Source organism: Theileria parva (assembly GCF_000165365.1).
Source record: "Theileria parva strain Muguga chromosome 3 map unlocalized ctg_530, whole genome shotgun sequence".
NCBI classification, from domain to species: domain Eukaryota; phylum Apicomplexa; class Aconoidasida; order Piroplasmida; family Theileriidae; genus Theileria; species Theileria parva.
The window spans coordinates 680,008-696,082 of record NW_876245.1 but is presented as its reverse complement, the minus strand read 5'-3'; the positions used below and the strand labels follow the sequence as shown (position 1 = coordinate 696,082).

Genomic DNA, 16,075 nt, shown 5'->3' with positions numbered 1-16,075 from the left:
ATCGAATGTCAAAATGGTATCAAATTGGCCATTGTCTGCACCACTCGGATACGAACACAATAATTAAAGTTAAAATAATTAATTCAACGCATAAACTTCATTTATAAAATTATAATTTTATCCCTTAGGGGAAACGATATTAGTTTAATAAATTGTGTGCTTAACGTGATTTTATTATCTCGTTGGAATTACAAACTAACTTAAAATTAGATATTGTGGTTTAATTTACATATTTTAACTCTGAGGATTAACTATAATACAATTGCTCCTTTAATATTGATAGGCTTTACGCTTTTAGATGATTTTCTTATTAGATTCCATTTGACGTATAAAATCAACACCAAAGATATCAATCCTATGAAGCCCGAAAGATAAATGATTATTAGAGAGGCACTGTAATTGTTGAAGGTATCAATTGCTATTCCCGGCATAATGGTTCCGAACATAAACCCGAAAATTTGATATTGGCACATGAAGAAAGAAGCTCCTGCCGGCTTAAGATTGTACGGAAGATAGGCAATCGATTGTAATGATAAAGTCGGAACTATGGAAGCTCCAGTAAAAAGTATTATAAAAATACAAACTGAAAATGTCATTGGGTTTTGAACGACGACGAGTATAATCCCAGATATTATAGCAAACGTTGCGTAGATGATGAGGGCAATATCAACCAGAAGTGGATGTTCAGGATAATGATAAATAATTTGGTCAATTAGGTGTGATCCGGTAACGATTCCGATCACAGGACCTGTTATAATTTCTATTGAAAAAATAACGTGGAAAACTTTTTCCTTAACTTTTAAATGACTTACACCTATTTTTGTCATCCAAAAATGAATTCCCGTAACCTCAAAATATATTGTTGAAATAGCGACACAAGTTAGAATAAATATGTTCTCTTTAATCAGCATTTTAAATTTCGACCATGGAGAGAGGTTTTTCACACTCATTGTTTCTTGATATAACTTAACATTGTTTATGAAACATTTACTGCATTTGGAATATTCAGGTTTATTTGTGGAATTATCGAGGGTCGAGTAAATTCTAGAAATAAGTTCATTGTTACTCATCCCCATTGATGACACCTTTGAAATTATGTCTAAACTCTTGCAACGCTTTAAATTAAATTCAACACTACTTCCGGCAATATTCTCCAGGTAGTAAATAGGATTTCGTGTTTTTTTAACATTAACGTTTCCCACGCTGCCTTCACACTCTGAACAAGAATTTAAACTACTAATGTGTGATTTATTTGAATCCATGTAAATCTCAGGAAGATCAACTTTGTTTTCCAAGAGATTTGATTTAGAATCAGTCGACAATTTAGGGCTAAATTCTGAAATCGCAGGTAAGTTACCGAAATTTTCGTTTAAATCAGATAACAAAGCAGATTTGTTACAAGTGCAAAGGTCGAAATCCACTTGTTCATCCCTGGAGGGATCAAAGTTAACAAACTTCTTTGGGATAAAATAGAACAAAACTACTAAAATTAATTCACATACAACCTGAGTGAGCATACTGTATCTCCAACCTCTATCACCCAAGAATGAAAATAGTGAAGTAACAATATATCCAGATGTCATTCCAATTACTATTCCTCCTTGAATTATTGACATCCAGAGATTCCTGTGAAATTTGGGAGCGAAGGTATCTACCCATATAGGGTAGTATACAAAAAATAATGCCTGAGAGGCGCCAATACAAAATTTAGAAACGAAAAACATATACTTGTTTACGGCAAGAGCAAATATAGCCAATGATATCAAGTTAAATGCTAGTGAAAATGCTATTGAGTTTTTTGTACTATAGTTAAATAGTATGTGTGAAACAAATGGAGATATAATAAGGTATCCCACGTAAGGAAGAGAGCCCATTAATCCCAGCTCAGTACTACTAAAGTTATACGGTTCCTGAATCCAGTTGAGCATGACCGGAACCGCTCCATTGTCATAGTTTATGAAAATCTGTAGCAATGCTATGATAACAAACGCGTATAGTTTGTATTTGTATTCACGCCTTCCGTCGACATTCGATTTGTAAGTATTATCTTGGTGATTGACGATTAAATTCTCTTCTGGAATCCCGTCAGAACAAGAAATATCGTTTGTGGAAGGAAAGCCAGGTTTACCCATTTAAACACTTTATAACCAGAACAAAAACAATGAAAAACGAATATAAATGTTCAAGTTATCCATACTTTGTGTGTCTAGTACCAATACAATAAATCCACAAAAATAAACATTTTCATTGATTTTTCTCTTGTTATTATGTGGTTGGTTTTCCTACAAAAACAATTTACTTACTTTTATATGTTTTAGGATAATGTTTTTGACTTTTATTATATTAAAATTTAATTTCTTATATTCCTTAAATTCAACAAATTATTTTTATAAATTGTTTTATGTGTTTTGATCCCCTTCTATATACTCCTCGTTTTTACATAAACCGTTTCTTTTTGTTTCTATTTTTTATTTATTTTTGTATATTACTTTATTTGAAAGTTTATGTTCTTACTTTTGTATCAGTACCTTCTTAAGTACATATTAAAAAATAACGCCATTTGTTGCTCTAAACCTTGTTTAAACTATCTTTGTGTTACCGTCATCCAAATTTAACTAATATAGACGTTTTAGATAAAAAAGTAATTGTTTTTATAAATTTATATAAAATATAGCCTTAATTTTGTTTTTAAAGTTAATTGGTAGAAAATGGGATGTTTCCAAACTATTAAGAACTTTAATAACTATTAAAAAAAGAAATTATCCAGTTTAAAAATTAATAGCCCATGGAATCATCCTTATGAAACAAAATACTAAATTTTATTAAATAATAAAAACGATAGTAACTAGTTATATAGTAGAGTGTATGGTATTTAAATACTTAAATTTTGAAGTTAAAATTAACTTTAAATTATATGATATTAACATTAAATGTGATTACTAAATAAATTAACAACTCCTTTGCTCACAAATTAATTTTATTGTTGGGATTCCAATTTTATATTTAAATAATAATGGTAAATGGCATTTTCACTTACTATGATTGTTAGTTATTATTACACATCTGTCTGTTTTACTCAATTAAATCGAGTAACTTCCATTATTTTCCCTTGTATTATATTTTAAATTAATCAACCTTCAGTATTTCTAATTGAAATTTTCCATGGAATCTAATGAATATAGATAGAATGTTGATTGTATTTTACCTTTTAATTACATTGCTATTCAATTCAAACGCTTTGCCTTTTAAGAAGTCAAATTTAACACACCTGGATAGTCTGTATTTTAAACATAACAAAAGGCATAAAATTCTAAAGGATAGAATTGCATATATACCAAAGATTCCTCAATGTAAAGCTGTAAATAAGTTTAATTTTATACACATTCACACTTTTAATCCGATGTGTCGTGGTTATATATCGCAATTTGGTCATAATGATACTAAAGTATATGACTCACTTAATGCAGATGTTGGTGCTTCAAAAAATAGTATTCAGAAAGATAACGAAACGGGAAATTTTGATAGTAGCCTGTTAAACAGCGCTTTAAGTCCAATTTTTAATAGCATGAAAAGTCCAAGAGCGTCAAATAGATATTACCTAAAGTCGAAATTTTCTGGAAATTCATTGCCTACGCAGTGGAGCTTTAGAGATAAGGACAAAATGGACGATAAAGTTTCAGAATATGAGACTCTAATGTCGGATATAGAAAAACTTTCAAAGTCCAAAGAAAAATCAGATAAAGATTTGTACTCCTTCATTCAAAAAAATTTTAAGGAATCTACGTATGACCCAGAGTTGAATTTGACATCACATGAAGTTATGAAAGCATTTAGAACACAAACTTTTGGAGATGACCTGCAAGAAAAAGAGTGGATTAAATACATGAATAGACTCAGAAAAAAATTGCAAAGAAAGCTTGAAGATAAGGAGAAAATACCTCCTATTCCAGACCCAGTGGATGTAAACTTGGAGACTAAAGCTAAACATGATTCTTGTGGGTTCAGATATCCAATTGAAGGAACACCGGACGAGGTTGTAGGTGACCCAAATGCATATAAGTTTTGGGGAAGAACGCCTTTATCCCAAGTACAAACAACTCATTCAATTGGACTTTATTCAGGAAAATTGGAAAAAAAAGATTTAAAGCCTGAGGATATAATTACAACAAATTCATTACAACATGAAAAGAAGATAAACAAACTCCTAAAATCAGTTAGAGAAGCTAATTTTAAGGCTAAAATGGACGATATATTAAACAATATAAGTGACAGGTCAAGAAAACGAAACCCCAAAGTTGCTCCCGTAAGTCAAGATGGTTTGAAGGAAACCGTTTCTCCTGATGATTTCAGATATAAGAACATTCAATTTGGAAATTATTACGAAGATTTCAAAAATGACTTTTTAAACGCAGATACATATAACCAGGAACGAATTTTGAACCTCCTTAATCCATATAATCCATGGGAAGAGTATATAAAGCTGAGGAACCTTAAGTCCACAATTCCTCCAATTGGAGTCAACTACAAAGTTAACCTGAAAACCCTAAAAGTTGGATTCAAAAGTAAAGAATCAATACCAGAGGATAAAATAAACGCCTTTTTAAAAGAATATTTGCACTATTTCCTGATACTGAGGGCAGACGAACGTCTTTTTGAGGAGTTCAAGAATGCCACTTTTTTGTATGATATCTTAAAGTACTTTGATATAAGTTATCCAATAGAGGTTAAAGAACTTGAGAAGATTCCTGATCTGGAGGATCATTTTTACAAGATTTATTTTCCTGATCTGTGCCCTGATGGATTCCCAAAACCACCTCCTGATCCAGAATTTCACCTTACAATGGGAAATCAGGATGATTTGATGGCTCTGAATGATAAAATAACAGGGAAAAAGAATAGTTATCATAGAGTAAATATGGTATGTTGTTTAATGGCGCTGGCGAAATGTTATCCCTTGGCCAGGTACTACACGAGTGATATTTTTACAGACCAAAGGATAAAGACGATTCTAGACACATTGGAGAAAGGTTTAACACTTGAAATGCAAAGATTAGAATATGGAATATCCGACATCGAGGTAAACAATTTGAACCAAAGTTCATTCTGCCAGATAGATGGCACTTTTCTGTCATCACTAACGGACGTTCTGATCCAGTGGAACATAACAAGCGGTGTAGAAAATATCCTAGATTTGGCTCTTCTGATAACACTTAAAAGACTAAATGATATACAGGGAAAACATTTGGTAAACATAGTTAGGAACATTTCATACCTGACAACTCTTCCAGAAAGTGTGTTTACATCTTTTTTAGCTAAAATCGTTGAATTTGTTCACGAAAAGTTGAAATTTGGCCTCGTTAACAAAGATCAATGGATGGAGTTGCCGGATGCTTTGGATTTTTTATCGTTGATAAGTAATTACAAAAGCGTAGTTACGCCTAAGCTTATGAAGACTTTTGTTCAGCTGTACAGGGACTCGATAGTTGATTTTGGTAGAGATTTTACAAACTCATATCAAACAGTAAATTTAAAAGTTGATAAAAAAATGGAAAATCCAAATATTTCATCTTTTGAAAAAAGAAAGTCACAAATATTTCCCTTGGTGAGTTGTTTACAACTTTCAGGCCTGACTGAGTACATGTACCTGGTTGACGAAGTGACTAAAGTGCTGACAAGTGACGACTTTGAATTAAACTCAATAGCCTCAATTTCAGTCCTGGAAACATTTAATGAGGCAGAAGAATTTCAGAGTAGAGTAATTGCCAGAACCAAGAGCACCTTGATGAGGAACAAGTACGATATGGAATCAGGAAGAATATTGAAAGTCTTGAGAGCCTTCACTGAAGGTGTAAAGAGCGGTAGATTAGATCCGGACTCCTTATTCTTTTGTACCATGATAAAGTACTTTTGCCTACTTAAAAGTCCTCCACCTGAAGATCTGGTTGATGCGTGTGCTGTTACTGATGAGTTTTCGCCCTACCTAAGCCGTATTCAACTCCGTGAGATTTTTGAAGATTTGTCTAATAAACCTTTATACTTTAATCTCTTAACTAGACTAGGTTTGCAGGGAGAGTTTTTGGAATATCCAATAGCCACAGTAGCACAAGTCCTATATTACTCTTCAAAAAACAATGTAATAGTTCAAAAGGTTAGTGAATATCAATATTATGTAATATTTGATTAATAACTGGTAATTTTAGAATTGGGAGACTTTTTACAAGATGATTACAATTTTTAAGCACATTTTATCAATGAAAGTTAGTTTAAAACATTTAATTACAATATTCAGGACATCATGTCGATTCTGGATGCATTGATCATTTCACACTTCACCAACGTAATTTTACAAATCTATCACTAAACTACTATATAATTATGTTAAATTATTGTATAAATGATATTAAACAACATGGTTAATTTATTAGGCTGATGAGTTACTTGATATTCTGTGTAAGAGAGTGTGTAATCTTATAGAAGTGACGGACGTTGAACCAAAGAGAGTTTTCGAGGTAATAGAGAAGTGCATGGAGTTGGATTACGTTCCAGCCCAGTTGTTGAGGTTTTATGCATACTGGAATATGTACTATGTGCAAGGAGCAGATCACGTGCAGAGTTTATTGGAGGGTCCTCAACTGTATGACGTGGATTTCAGGGGTTGGAAAAGACCTGTCACGTTTGATAAGAGCAGAGAGTGTATAAACCTTCACCATAACATGTATTATGAAGTGAAGATGGACGGTTCAAGGGCACATGTACCACACAGTCTAAGGTACTCAATGCAAAGACCATTAAGAAAGCCGAGAGAATTTGAAGATATTGAGCGAAAACAAGTGGATAAAGATGTTTTGAAGGAACTCATGTCGATGGTTTCAAGAGCCAAGGGCATGGAATATAAATTCTCAGAAACCGATCAGAAGATAATAGATTCTATGCAAAACTTAACAAGAGATAATAAATTAAACATTAATTTCTAAATATTTTACATTGACTAGCTATGACGACGGCTTCTGTGCCTATCTCTACTCCTACTACGGGTGCGGTGCCTTTCAGTTCTGTGCCTATCTCTACTCCTACTGCGTTTGCGATGTCTTTCTCTGGAACGAGAACGTGATCTCCGCCGAGAGTGGCGATGTTCAGGACTTCTGTCCCTGTTATAGTGATTTCCATACCTTTTATAACTTTTTCGATAACTTTTTTCATTATTTCGATAACTTTTTTCATTATTTTGATAACTTTTTTCATTATTTTGATAACTTTTGTGATAATTTTTGCGATCTTTGGGGTAATTTTTGTCAGAATTGTGGCGTTTATTTCGTGTGAATGTTTCTCTGTTGTAGAAACGTTTCCAAAAGCCAGAAACTGACTGACAGAAATCAACATGGATTCTAAAAGTGTAAATTTAGGGTAAAACTAACCTTCTGTCATCAATTAGGACATTCTGCATCTTAAAATAGGCTTCATTGCACGATTCCTCAGTTTCAAACTCGATGAAAGCATACTGAAGGGAGTCGCCGGTGACGTAATCCTTGATAATGTCACAGCTCTTGACATTTCCAAATCTGAAAAAAATAAAAATTAAGATTCTAACCTTGAAAAGATAATTTTTAAGTCCTTCTCTTCAGTAACGGGGTTTAATTTGCAAACAAATAACACATTCTTGGGAGGTGTAATATCAGCATCTGGAATATCGCCTAAAATCTCCAAAACCACGGCGCGAGATTTGGCTTCTCTGGTCCGAATCTCCTCCAAATCGCGGAACTCCTTGGCCAGAGCCTCCTTCTCACTTGGAGAAATCTCACCTTGGTTCTCCATGGAAAATATCGACTGGTTGGAGTGTTAGTGAATCTGACCAGTTTACCCTTAAAAATAAATTTTTAAAAAATTTTAAATTGGTATTTTTTAATTTAAACTTATGGCTAGAGATGCGGTATGTTTATTTTTATACATAATTTATATGGAATTTGCTAAATTTACTAATTTTTCCAACTAAATAATGCATAAGTTGATTTTTCCTTTAGACTAAAAGGTTAATGTTAGATTTGAGAAAATTACAAGAGGATTTACCAGAAACTATATGTGCCAGTCCAGTGGATAGTGACATTTTCCACTGGCAAGCTGTAATTCTAGGCCCTGATAACACTGAGTGGGAAGGAGGTATTTTTCAAATTTTTAATAATTGTTTAAGGCATTTTTTCACTTTCTCTGACTTTCCCGCAAGATTATCCTAATAAGCCGCCAGTAGTCAAATTTTTAACTAGAATTTTTCATCCAAACGGTAAGATAAGTTAAGTAAATATGTTATCAGTATACCAAGACGGAAGTATTTGCCTAGATATACTCCAAAACGAGTGGAGTCCCGTGTTTGATGTTCATGGAATTTTAATATCCATCCAGGTATTTCATATTTTATTCATTAGTCTCAGTCACTTTTAACTGACCCTAACAATAAAAGCCCCGCTAATAACGAGGCTGCAACGCTTTACCAGGAGAACAGAACTGAGTACATTAGGAGAGTAAAGAACATAGTTTCCGAGAGCATTTCTGCAGCAGAGCTTACTCTAAACTTGTAGAACAGATTTATCAGAATGACGGCCAACTTTGACGAGTTTATGTTTATGGCTTTGAAGGAGTGTAGGGGTATAGAGGACGTCTTGGAGAAGTTCTTCTCCTTTCTCCGGAAACGTACTGATTTTTGCCACACCATTTTAACCCCTGAACAGTTGAAGCAGTTTAATCTTGATAACTCAGTTAACTCTAGAGGATTTATGCCAAATCAGATGCGGGACCTGGTTAACAAGATTATTGAGGATAATATTCTACTGTATCGAAGAGCTAATCAGCCTTATTTACTCCCTTCAAGCCCTAGAAGTGAATCCTCTCAAAAATCTAATTCTTCAGATAAGCCCAAGCCTACAAATGATTCAACTGGAAAATCCTATTCTTCAGATAATCCCAAGCCTACAGATGATTCTGAAAACCTAAACTCTGATAACCTAAACTCTGAGAAATCTGAGTTAAAATATACTGTTAATACTTGGAATGGTGCGGTTACTGAGAAATACGCCTGGTCTCAGACGTTCAAGGAGGTAACTGTTGAGATTTTATCTCCAAGGAAAATCACCCCCAAGGACGTTTTTATCACCATCACTAAGGACAGTCTGACTGTAAAAATTCAAGGTAACTTTTAAGTTTTCATTTTTCTCAGGCCAGGTGTTCATTGACGGAGAGTTCTGTAAAAGTGTCAACAGCTTTGACAGTGTTTGGAGTATTGAGGACGGGTTTAGAATTTTGCTAAGTATTGAGAAATCTGAAGAGCTTTGGTGGGACTGCGTTATCAAGGGTCACGAAACCATCGACACGCAGGAAATTGAGTCGGTAAAACGCCTTGATGAATTTTCCTCCTCTGAACAAAACGCCATTTTAAAACTAATCAAAGACCATAAAGATAAAAATAAATTTCAATAACACATTCTACTCATTTATATAGTTTACACATTTATATAGTTTACATATTTATACTTTTGTATAGTTAAATTATGTTAAAAATAGGGAATTAAATAATTATATGGATGAAAGGCCTTTTATGATATTAGAGTAAATTATATTGAGATGAGAACTTTTTAAATTTGTAGACTGGGTTGTGTGCTTTGTAGTCGAGTTCCATTTCAAATCCGTTGAGGTTGCCCTCGAGCACTTCCGAGAGAGTGATTTCAGAGTCGAGGGTTGGAGTTTTGCCAAACACCAGGTGGAGAATAAAGGTGTAGATTGCGATGTGGAGTACTGCGTTTGTGAAAATCGAGAAAAGAGAACCTTCCCCGCCTCGCCAGTCCCAGTACCTGGGACAAACAGCCAGAATTAAGGTGGGAAACACCCACATGATGTAGGTAAAATATGATAGTCGCCAGGTGGAATATAATTTCCTGGAACTGCGTCTCAGTAAAATGAACTGTGACTTTGCATAGTTGAGGATATAAGAGAAGAGTATTGCAAAAAAGACCAGTGAGCCTTGTTTCTGGTCCTTTATGAGAAAGAACAGTAAGAGGCAGAAGGTGATATTTGACATGTCGTCTGAGTAGTAGCTGGAGATGTTAAAAGTCGAGTATTCCATCAATTTCGTTGCGCGTTTGGAGTCGAAATCAAGTGTTAAAACAAGGAATGAGCTGAAAATGGGAATCAAATAATGTACAAAAAGAAAAATAACGTTTGGGATCAGTAATAAAACGTTGACAATGTAAATGCTAAAACTCAGCCCAAATGATACTTCCTCGCCCACCCTAAAGGTAGGAGATATCAGATGAGCTTTACGTTCCAGAAATGAAAGCGCCTTACTTCGACCTCCATAGTTAATGAAATGCGATAAAACAACGTTAAGCACCAGGTTAATCAGCCGAATGAAGTAGTTGCAGAACATCAGGTAACTGTCAACCACGTCCTTGTTTATGATCCCAGCCTTGTCAATCAGGTTCCTCAGAATCACTGAGATGAGAGTATTCCCAAAATCCACAAACAGACCCAGGAGTATAATTTCCAGAATATGCGTCATAGGTGAGGTGATAGTGTAAAAAGCATACGGTACAAAAAATAACACTATGTAACCCATCAGAATCGCGATTGTCACCATTGAGATGCCAAACACTTTTCTATTAACTTGGTTTTCGTAGCCTATGTTTTCCCACACGATGTTCTCAGGCTCCACCTCACACTGGTACAGCTCAAACTCGCTACTTCGGAACCTTTCTAAAACTGACCTACAGTCTAACGTACTCTCAAATGTCAAAAAACACTCACCGGAACTCTCCAAATTACTAAAAAACTCATTCATATCCTCCATACCATCCAAACTTATCTAAACCATCTTGAACCCAAATAGTAATAATATTTAAATTAATGGTAATAATATTTGAATTAATGGTAATAATATGTAAATTAATGGTAATAATATGTAAACTAATGGTAATAATATGTAAACTAATGGTAATAATATGTAAACTAATGGTAATAATATGTAAACTAATGGTAATATGTAAATAATATAAGGTAGGTTATTGGGAACAAACGTAAGAATCGTGGGTTTGATTGGAGTGGTTGAAGTCTTCGATGGTTTGATTAAGGGTTGAAACAAGTTTTTTTTCTCGTTTCAGGTCATAGCAGACTGTTGCCATGACTGGCCGGATATTTGTGGAGTTGTATATAATATCTTTAATTTGTTCCTCGTCTGTGAGTGTGCCTGGAAGGTTCTTTATTACAAGGGTCAGGTCTCTCATTTTCGAAGATTTGCTCATGAATTTCAAAATTGCTCTGCGCTGTGAGACGAAGTAAACCACAGTCATGACCATGACTGAGACGTATAAAACATACATTACACCTGAAATCTCAATTGAGTACTGCGTAACATTCCAGTTAATCGCCTCATCCACGCTCTTAAAGTTAAAAATATCGTCGACAAGTTTATTTGCGTTTTTGGCGAAGAAGTTTGCGATAAAACTGCGAGGGACGTGTTTTGCCTTGGTAAAGTAGTAAACTCTAAAAGGATCCTTAAAAAGCCTTATCATGTTAGAACAAGGAATATGTACGTGTGCTAAGCTTACAAAGAAGAGAAGTGACATTACAATTACCAAAAATCCCAGACTCCTAAAGTATAAAATTAGCCCTAAACCTGAGAGATTTTGGTTAGTCATATCAGTAAAAAGTTTATATAATCTGTTCTCCGAATCATTGAAGTCTCTCAAAAGTTGTCTTTGCTGGTTCTTTAAGGCGTTTACCAGGTTCTTAAAGTTAGCTCTGAACTTGTCACGGTTAACCAGGACCCTTAAAGTCACAACTGCGACGGAGACAAGAAGGCAAAAAATGATAAAATAGAACAGTTTCGACCACAGATTTGAGCCGACAATGTAACAAGAAGTTCCATCCTCTGAACGCGTATATCCCTTAGCACATTCTATACAGTAATCTGGAAGCTTCTTAAGACTGTCGGTCACTGGAACCACTGAGTCAAGGTCATTTGAGTATTTACATGACACACATCCGAATACTTTACAAGGTAGGCATACGTTGTTGAAGGAATCAGCGTAATTCAGGATCGGGTTAAAGCTTCTGCACACTTCGCCTTCAGAACACACTCCAATGTACTTCCAGACGGAACTTGGAGCCCAAAACGGGCATTCCGCTGGACACTCGTTATGCTCATCACTAAATAACTGTGATACTCCGCATAATGACATTATTTCTCATCATTCATCCACCAACCGAATTTACTCACCAAATCCTCATTTTTCACTCATAAATTTATATTTTACACAATTATTATTTTAAATTAATATAATTATTTTAAATTGACATAATTATTTCAAATTAATATAATTATTTTAAATTGATATTATTGAATATATACTAGTAATGAAAAGTGGTAGGTTAAAAAATTATAGTGTATTGGATTAGTAACGATTAAAATGGTTGGAATCTGGGAAGTTTGGGTTTCCGAGTTTATTTAAATTGAAATCATGGGCTGGTTTTAGCGGTTCTGGGAATCTGGAGTGTGTTGGTGGCGGGTTCAGAGCATCTCTCATGCTGGAGAAGTGGAAGGCCTGGCCTGAAGGAGGTAAAGTCCGCTTTGCGAAGGGGTTATTACTGGCAATTTCATCCCTTGGAAAAGGTGACATTGACAAAGGCAATGATTTAAACGCCTGAAACCCGTTAGTCAACGCCAACGATTTCGATCTCAAATTTCGCTCCGTACCAAATTCCACATCGTCATACTTTCTATATCTTCTATCAAATTCTCTATATCTCCCGTCTTCTCTATATCTCATGTCATCTCTATATTTGGTATCTTCTCTATACTTTGTATCTTCTTTATATCTTGAGTCATCTCTATACTTTGAGTCATATTCTTTAAATTTATTATCATAATTATCATTATAGTGGTGTTTGGAGTATTTGGAATGTTTTGATTCATGTTTTGGGGGAGGGAGGGCGAATTGATTTCTGACGACCATGTCTGAGGGGCGTTGGCTTGCGAGTATTCCGACCATTCCTGGCACATTTCTTGACATATTTGTATACTCATACGCCGTCTGGTTTCGCTTCATTTTACCATAATTCGGCTGATATGGGTCCGGATACTGGTATTGATCATTAAACTGTTCTGGATACTGGTTATACGACTCAGGGAAATGTGATCTTGGATAATCCCTAGGGTAATAATCTTTAGAATAAGAACTCCTATGCTTACCTTTTGACCTTTCTCTACTCTTATCCCTGTGACCCTTTGGAGACCTTTCAAATGATTCTTGGTGCATATACGGATCGGGGAATATTTTATCATACGGATCGGGGTAACGTTTATCATATGGATCTGAGTAACGTTTATCAAACGGTTCTGGGAATCTTTTATCATAAGGATCTGGGTAACGTTTATCGAAAGGTTCTGGATAATAGTCTGGAGTTTGTGGATATTCTGAAGGTGGGACCAAAGTGCTTTCACGGCGTTTAGAGTTTTTTGACTTATGAGGACGATGTGAATCCTCTGGCGAGTGATATTTCTTATCCTCTCTAGAGGAAACTGAGGAGCTGCGAGACTTATGGCCGTGTTTCTTGTGCTTTGAACTTTCTTTCTTCTTCTTTGATTTGTCGTATATCGACTCCAAACGCTCCAAATCTGACATTGATATCAAACCCTTTCCAATCTGAACCTTCGAAGAACAACGCTTCGAACAAGCCGTACATAACAAGTCATAACGATCAAGATCAACATGGGTCGGTTTCTAAAAAAATATCATAAATTTATTCATCAGCAAAATAATTAAAATAATTAAATAAATTAATTAATTAAATGATTGAATAAATTAATTAATTAAATGATTGAATAAATGATTGAATAAATGATTGAATAAATGATTGAATAAATGATTGAATAAATGATTGAATAAATGATTGAACAAATGATTGAACAAATGATTGAACAAATAATTAAACAAATAATTAAATAAGTTAAATAAAATAATTGAACAAATTAAATAAGTTAAATAAAATAATTGAACAAATTAAATAAGTTAAATAAAATAATTGAACAAATTAAATAAGTTAAATAAAATAATTGAACAAATTAAATAAGTTAAATAAAATAATTGAATAAATTGAATAAGTAATTTGTGCGAAAATACTTTTAAGAGGCATGTAGAGCAGGGGTTTTTTTTGACGAGTCTGAAGAGTCTTTCGAGAAGGAGCGCTTCTTCGTATTCCTTACTGGAAATCCCGAGATCCTTATAAGCAGGTTTAGCCATGGTAGTTTAAACTGGTGGGCTTTAAGAAAAGGGGCGATTATGCTAAAAAATCATTTGCCTGTACGTTAAAATCAAATTACAGAGTACAGCGGAAGCTAACAGTAACAAAAACTAATATTAAAAAGAGATTAAAATTTTTCCAACTGGTTAAAAATTAACCGAAACGATAAATTATGGAAATCTGCCATTTTCGGGTGGGGGTAGTTTCGGCAAAATATCTTCCTAACAACTTTCATACATTTATCATACAGTAGCATGTATAATTATTAGTAAATTTTAAGTTTAAATTTTTTAAAATAACATTAATTTTAACATTGATCAAGAGTTGGAATTGACGGAATTTTATACATTTATTCAGAATCTTACATCTACCCTATTTATCTTAGATATTGAAAAGGTTTACACATTTGTAATTTTAAGAATCTGATTCCTCATCTGATGAACCTTCAAATGTCACATCCGGCAATTTCTGACTCAAATCCTTCATCGCGTTCGCTCCTAAAAATACAACTTTATCCACAATTATTTAGCAATATGTAAATAATGTAATATTATTGTGTAATAATGTGTAAATACTGTAGTATAATTGTGTAATAATTGTGTAATAATTGTGTAATAATTGTGTAATAATTGTGTAATAATTGTGTAAGTGGTACCAAAGACAGTTGTGTATTTTTTGCCTCTGGTTCTGAGTGGTTTTTTGGGTTGATTTTTATCAGATTTCATGGCTTCGGAATCCTTGGCATCGTCCATCGTTTTTGCGGCCATTGCTTTGGCTCTTTGAATCATTTCTTGAAGCTGTGGATTCTGGGTTTTCTGTGCTGATTTCTTAGATTGGCCCATTTTCTTCCTCTCCTCCGCCACGGTCTTAAGGCAACCAGCAAGTCCGCCGTTGTTTACATATGTCAAATGCCTTGCTGTGCTTCTTAAATTTGGAGTACTTCTGCCACTCATCTCTCTGGCCTCACACTTCTGCTTCATTTCTGACGTGCTCGCTATTAAGTTATTTATTTGACTCAATAACTTAGATCCCTCAGCCACTTTTTGATCCAAATTATTGATATTCTGGTCTGAATTGGTGAGATTCTGGTCCAAATTATTGTTATTCTGGTCTGAATTCGTGATATTTTGTTCTGAATTCGTGATATTTTGTTTTGACTTGTTGAGATTTGGGTCTGATTTGGAATTGTGTGCCAAATTTTGAGGTTCAAGATTTGAGAAGTCTTTAGACAAGACTTTGGTAACGGCGGAATTTGACTTATTTTCAACTAATTTCGCGCCTTCAGAAGAGTCATTGAGTGAAAATTTAGTCTCCAAATCCTTAATCAGTTGAGAAGTAACTGAATTGTATTGCTCAATATCAGCGTCAATAAAGTTACAATTTTGAGTTAAAACAGCTTTAAAAAGGCCAAGTTTGTAGGCTTCCTCATTTGAGAGCTCCTCCCAGTCATCGCTTGACGGACCCAAAACCCACCACTGCCTGTCTGTCAAGTCAAAAAAATACTGCGTTTCAGATGACAAACTCATTTATCACATTTTCCACAAATTACATAATTTACAATTTATATATTTTACAATTTATATATTTTACAATTTATATATTTTATAATTTATATATTTTAGAATTTATATATTTTAGAATTTTTGCACATTTTCAAATTATTCCGCACAATTTAAATTTTAGTTTAAAATTTATAAAATTAAAAAAATATTACATCAAAAAAGGGTAAAATATAAAATAAATGTGTAAAAATATAAAAAGTGTAAAAAATAAAATGTGTATTAAATCCCCA

General features: G+C 34.0%; 8 protein-coding genes across 8 annotated transcripts; 3 read left to right on the top strand and 5 right to left on the bottom strand.

Moving 5' to 3' along the window:
- Positions 1 to 95: 95 nt before the first annotated feature.
- On the bottom strand, positions 96 to 2,306 carry TpMuguga_03g00337 (Major Facilitator Superfamily protein). The gene has a single exon (XM_758262.2). The coding sequence runs from the start codon at positions 2,130 to 2,132 to the stop codon at positions 252 to 254; it is 1,881 nt and encodes a 626-aa protein (XP_763355.1). The 5' UTR covers positions 2,133 to 2,306; the 3' UTR covers positions 96 to 251.
- Positions 2,307 to 3,172: 866 nt separating this feature from the next.
- Positions 3,173 to 7,032, top strand: TpMuguga_03g02680 (putative integral membrane protein; the record flags this gene model as incomplete). Its single annotated transcript, XM_758260.2, has 4 exons — positions 3,173 to 6,148; positions 6,201 to 6,257; positions 6,290 to 6,337; positions 6,426 to 7,032. 4 exons carry the CDS (start codon positions 3,173 to 3,175, stop codon positions 6,972 to 6,974), a joined length of 3,630 nt encoding a protein of 1,209 aa, XP_763353.2. The 3' UTR covers positions 6,975 to 7,032.
- On the bottom strand, positions 6,989 to 7,812 carry PPIL4 (Peptidyl-prolyl cis-trans isomerase-like 4; the record flags this gene model as incomplete). The annotated part of the gene is made up of 3 exons (XM_061305674.1): positions 6,989 to 7,385; positions 7,416 to 7,559; positions 7,589 to 7,812. 3 exons carry the CDS (start codon positions 7,810 to 7,812, stop codon positions 6,989 to 6,991), a joined length of 765 nt encoding a protein of 254 aa, XP_061161006.1.
- Positions 7,813 to 7,883: 71 nt separating this feature from the next.
- Positions 7,884 to 8,570, top strand: UBC1 (Ubiquitin-conjugating enzyme E2 1; the record flags this gene model as incomplete). Its single annotated transcript, XM_061305673.1, has 5 exons — positions 7,884 to 7,927; positions 8,019 to 8,154; positions 8,186 to 8,275; positions 8,306 to 8,394; positions 8,424 to 8,570. Exons 1-5 carry the CDS (start codon positions 7,913 to 7,915, stop codon positions 8,568 to 8,570), a joined length of 477 nt encoding a protein of 158 aa, XP_061161005.1. The 5' UTR covers positions 7,884 to 7,912.
- A 15-nt stretch (positions 8,571 to 8,585) lies between these two features.
- On the top strand, positions 8,586 to 9,473 carry BOB1 (Protein BOBBER 1; the record flags this gene model as incomplete). Its single annotated transcript, XM_758257.2, has 2 exons — positions 8,586 to 9,177; positions 9,206 to 9,473. 2 exons carry the CDS (start codon positions 8,586 to 8,588, stop codon positions 9,463 to 9,465), a joined length of 852 nt encoding a protein of 283 aa, XP_763350.1. The 3' UTR covers positions 9,466 to 9,473.
- Positions 9,474 to 9,573: 100 nt separating this feature from the next.
- On the bottom strand, positions 9,574 to 12,348 carry TpMuguga_03g00331 (putative integral membrane protein). Its single transcript, XM_758256.2, has 2 exons — positions 11,058 to 12,348; positions 9,574 to 10,846 (listed from the first exon to the last, which is right to left on the bottom strand). The coding sequence occupies exons 1-2, from the start codon at positions 12,219 to 12,221 to the stop codon at positions 9,590 to 9,592; spliced, it is 2,421 nt and encodes an 806-aa protein (XP_763349.1). The 5' UTR covers positions 12,222 to 12,348; the 3' UTR covers positions 9,574 to 9,589.
- A 56-nt stretch (positions 12,349 to 12,404) lies between these two features.
- Positions 12,405 to 14,453, bottom strand: TpMuguga_03g00330 (uncharacterized protein). The gene is made up of 2 exons (XM_758255.2): positions 14,163 to 14,453; positions 12,405 to 13,763 (listed from the first exon to the last, which is right to left on the bottom strand). Exons 1-2 carry the CDS (start codon positions 14,280 to 14,282, stop codon positions 12,435 to 12,437), a joined length of 1,449 nt encoding a protein of 482 aa, XP_763348.1. The 5' UTR covers positions 14,283 to 14,453; the 3' UTR covers positions 12,405 to 12,434.
- A 244-nt stretch (positions 14,454 to 14,697) lies between these two features.
- On the bottom strand, positions 14,698 to 16,019 carry TpMuguga_03g00329 (uncharacterized protein; the record flags this gene model as incomplete). Its single annotated transcript, XM_758254.2, has 2 exons — positions 14,939 to 16,019; positions 14,698 to 14,780 (listed from the first exon to the last, which is right to left on the bottom strand). The coding sequence occupies exons 1-2, from the start codon at positions 15,807 to 15,809 to the stop codon at positions 14,698 to 14,700; spliced, it is 954 nt and encodes a 317-aa protein (XP_763347.1). The 5' UTR covers positions 15,810 to 16,019.
- Positions 16,020 to 16,075: the final 56 nt, after the last annotated feature.

Excerpts from the sequence above, each read along its gene's own strand:
- TpMuguga_03g00337 (XM_758262.2), bottom strand. The coding sequence starts at position 2,132 with ATGGGTAAACCTGGCTTTCCTTCCACAAACGATATTTCTTGTTCTGAC.
- TpMuguga_03g00331 (XM_758256.2), bottom strand. The coding sequence starts at position 12,221 with ATGTCATTATGCGGAGTATCACAGTTATTTAGTGATGAGCATAACGAG. Across the intron at positions 10,847-11,057 it reads ATCAAACCCACGATTCTTAC|ATAAGTTTGGATGGTATGGA; the intron begins GTTTGTTCCCAA and ends AAGATGGTTTAG.
- TpMuguga_03g00330 (XM_758255.2), bottom strand. The coding sequence starts at position 14,282 with ATGGCTAAACCTGCTTATAAGGATCTCGGGATTTCCAGTAAGGAATAC. Across the intron at positions 13,764-14,162 it reads GCTCTACATGCCTCTTAAAA|AAACCGACCCATGTTGATCT; the intron begins GTATTTTCGCAC and ends ATATTTTTTTAG.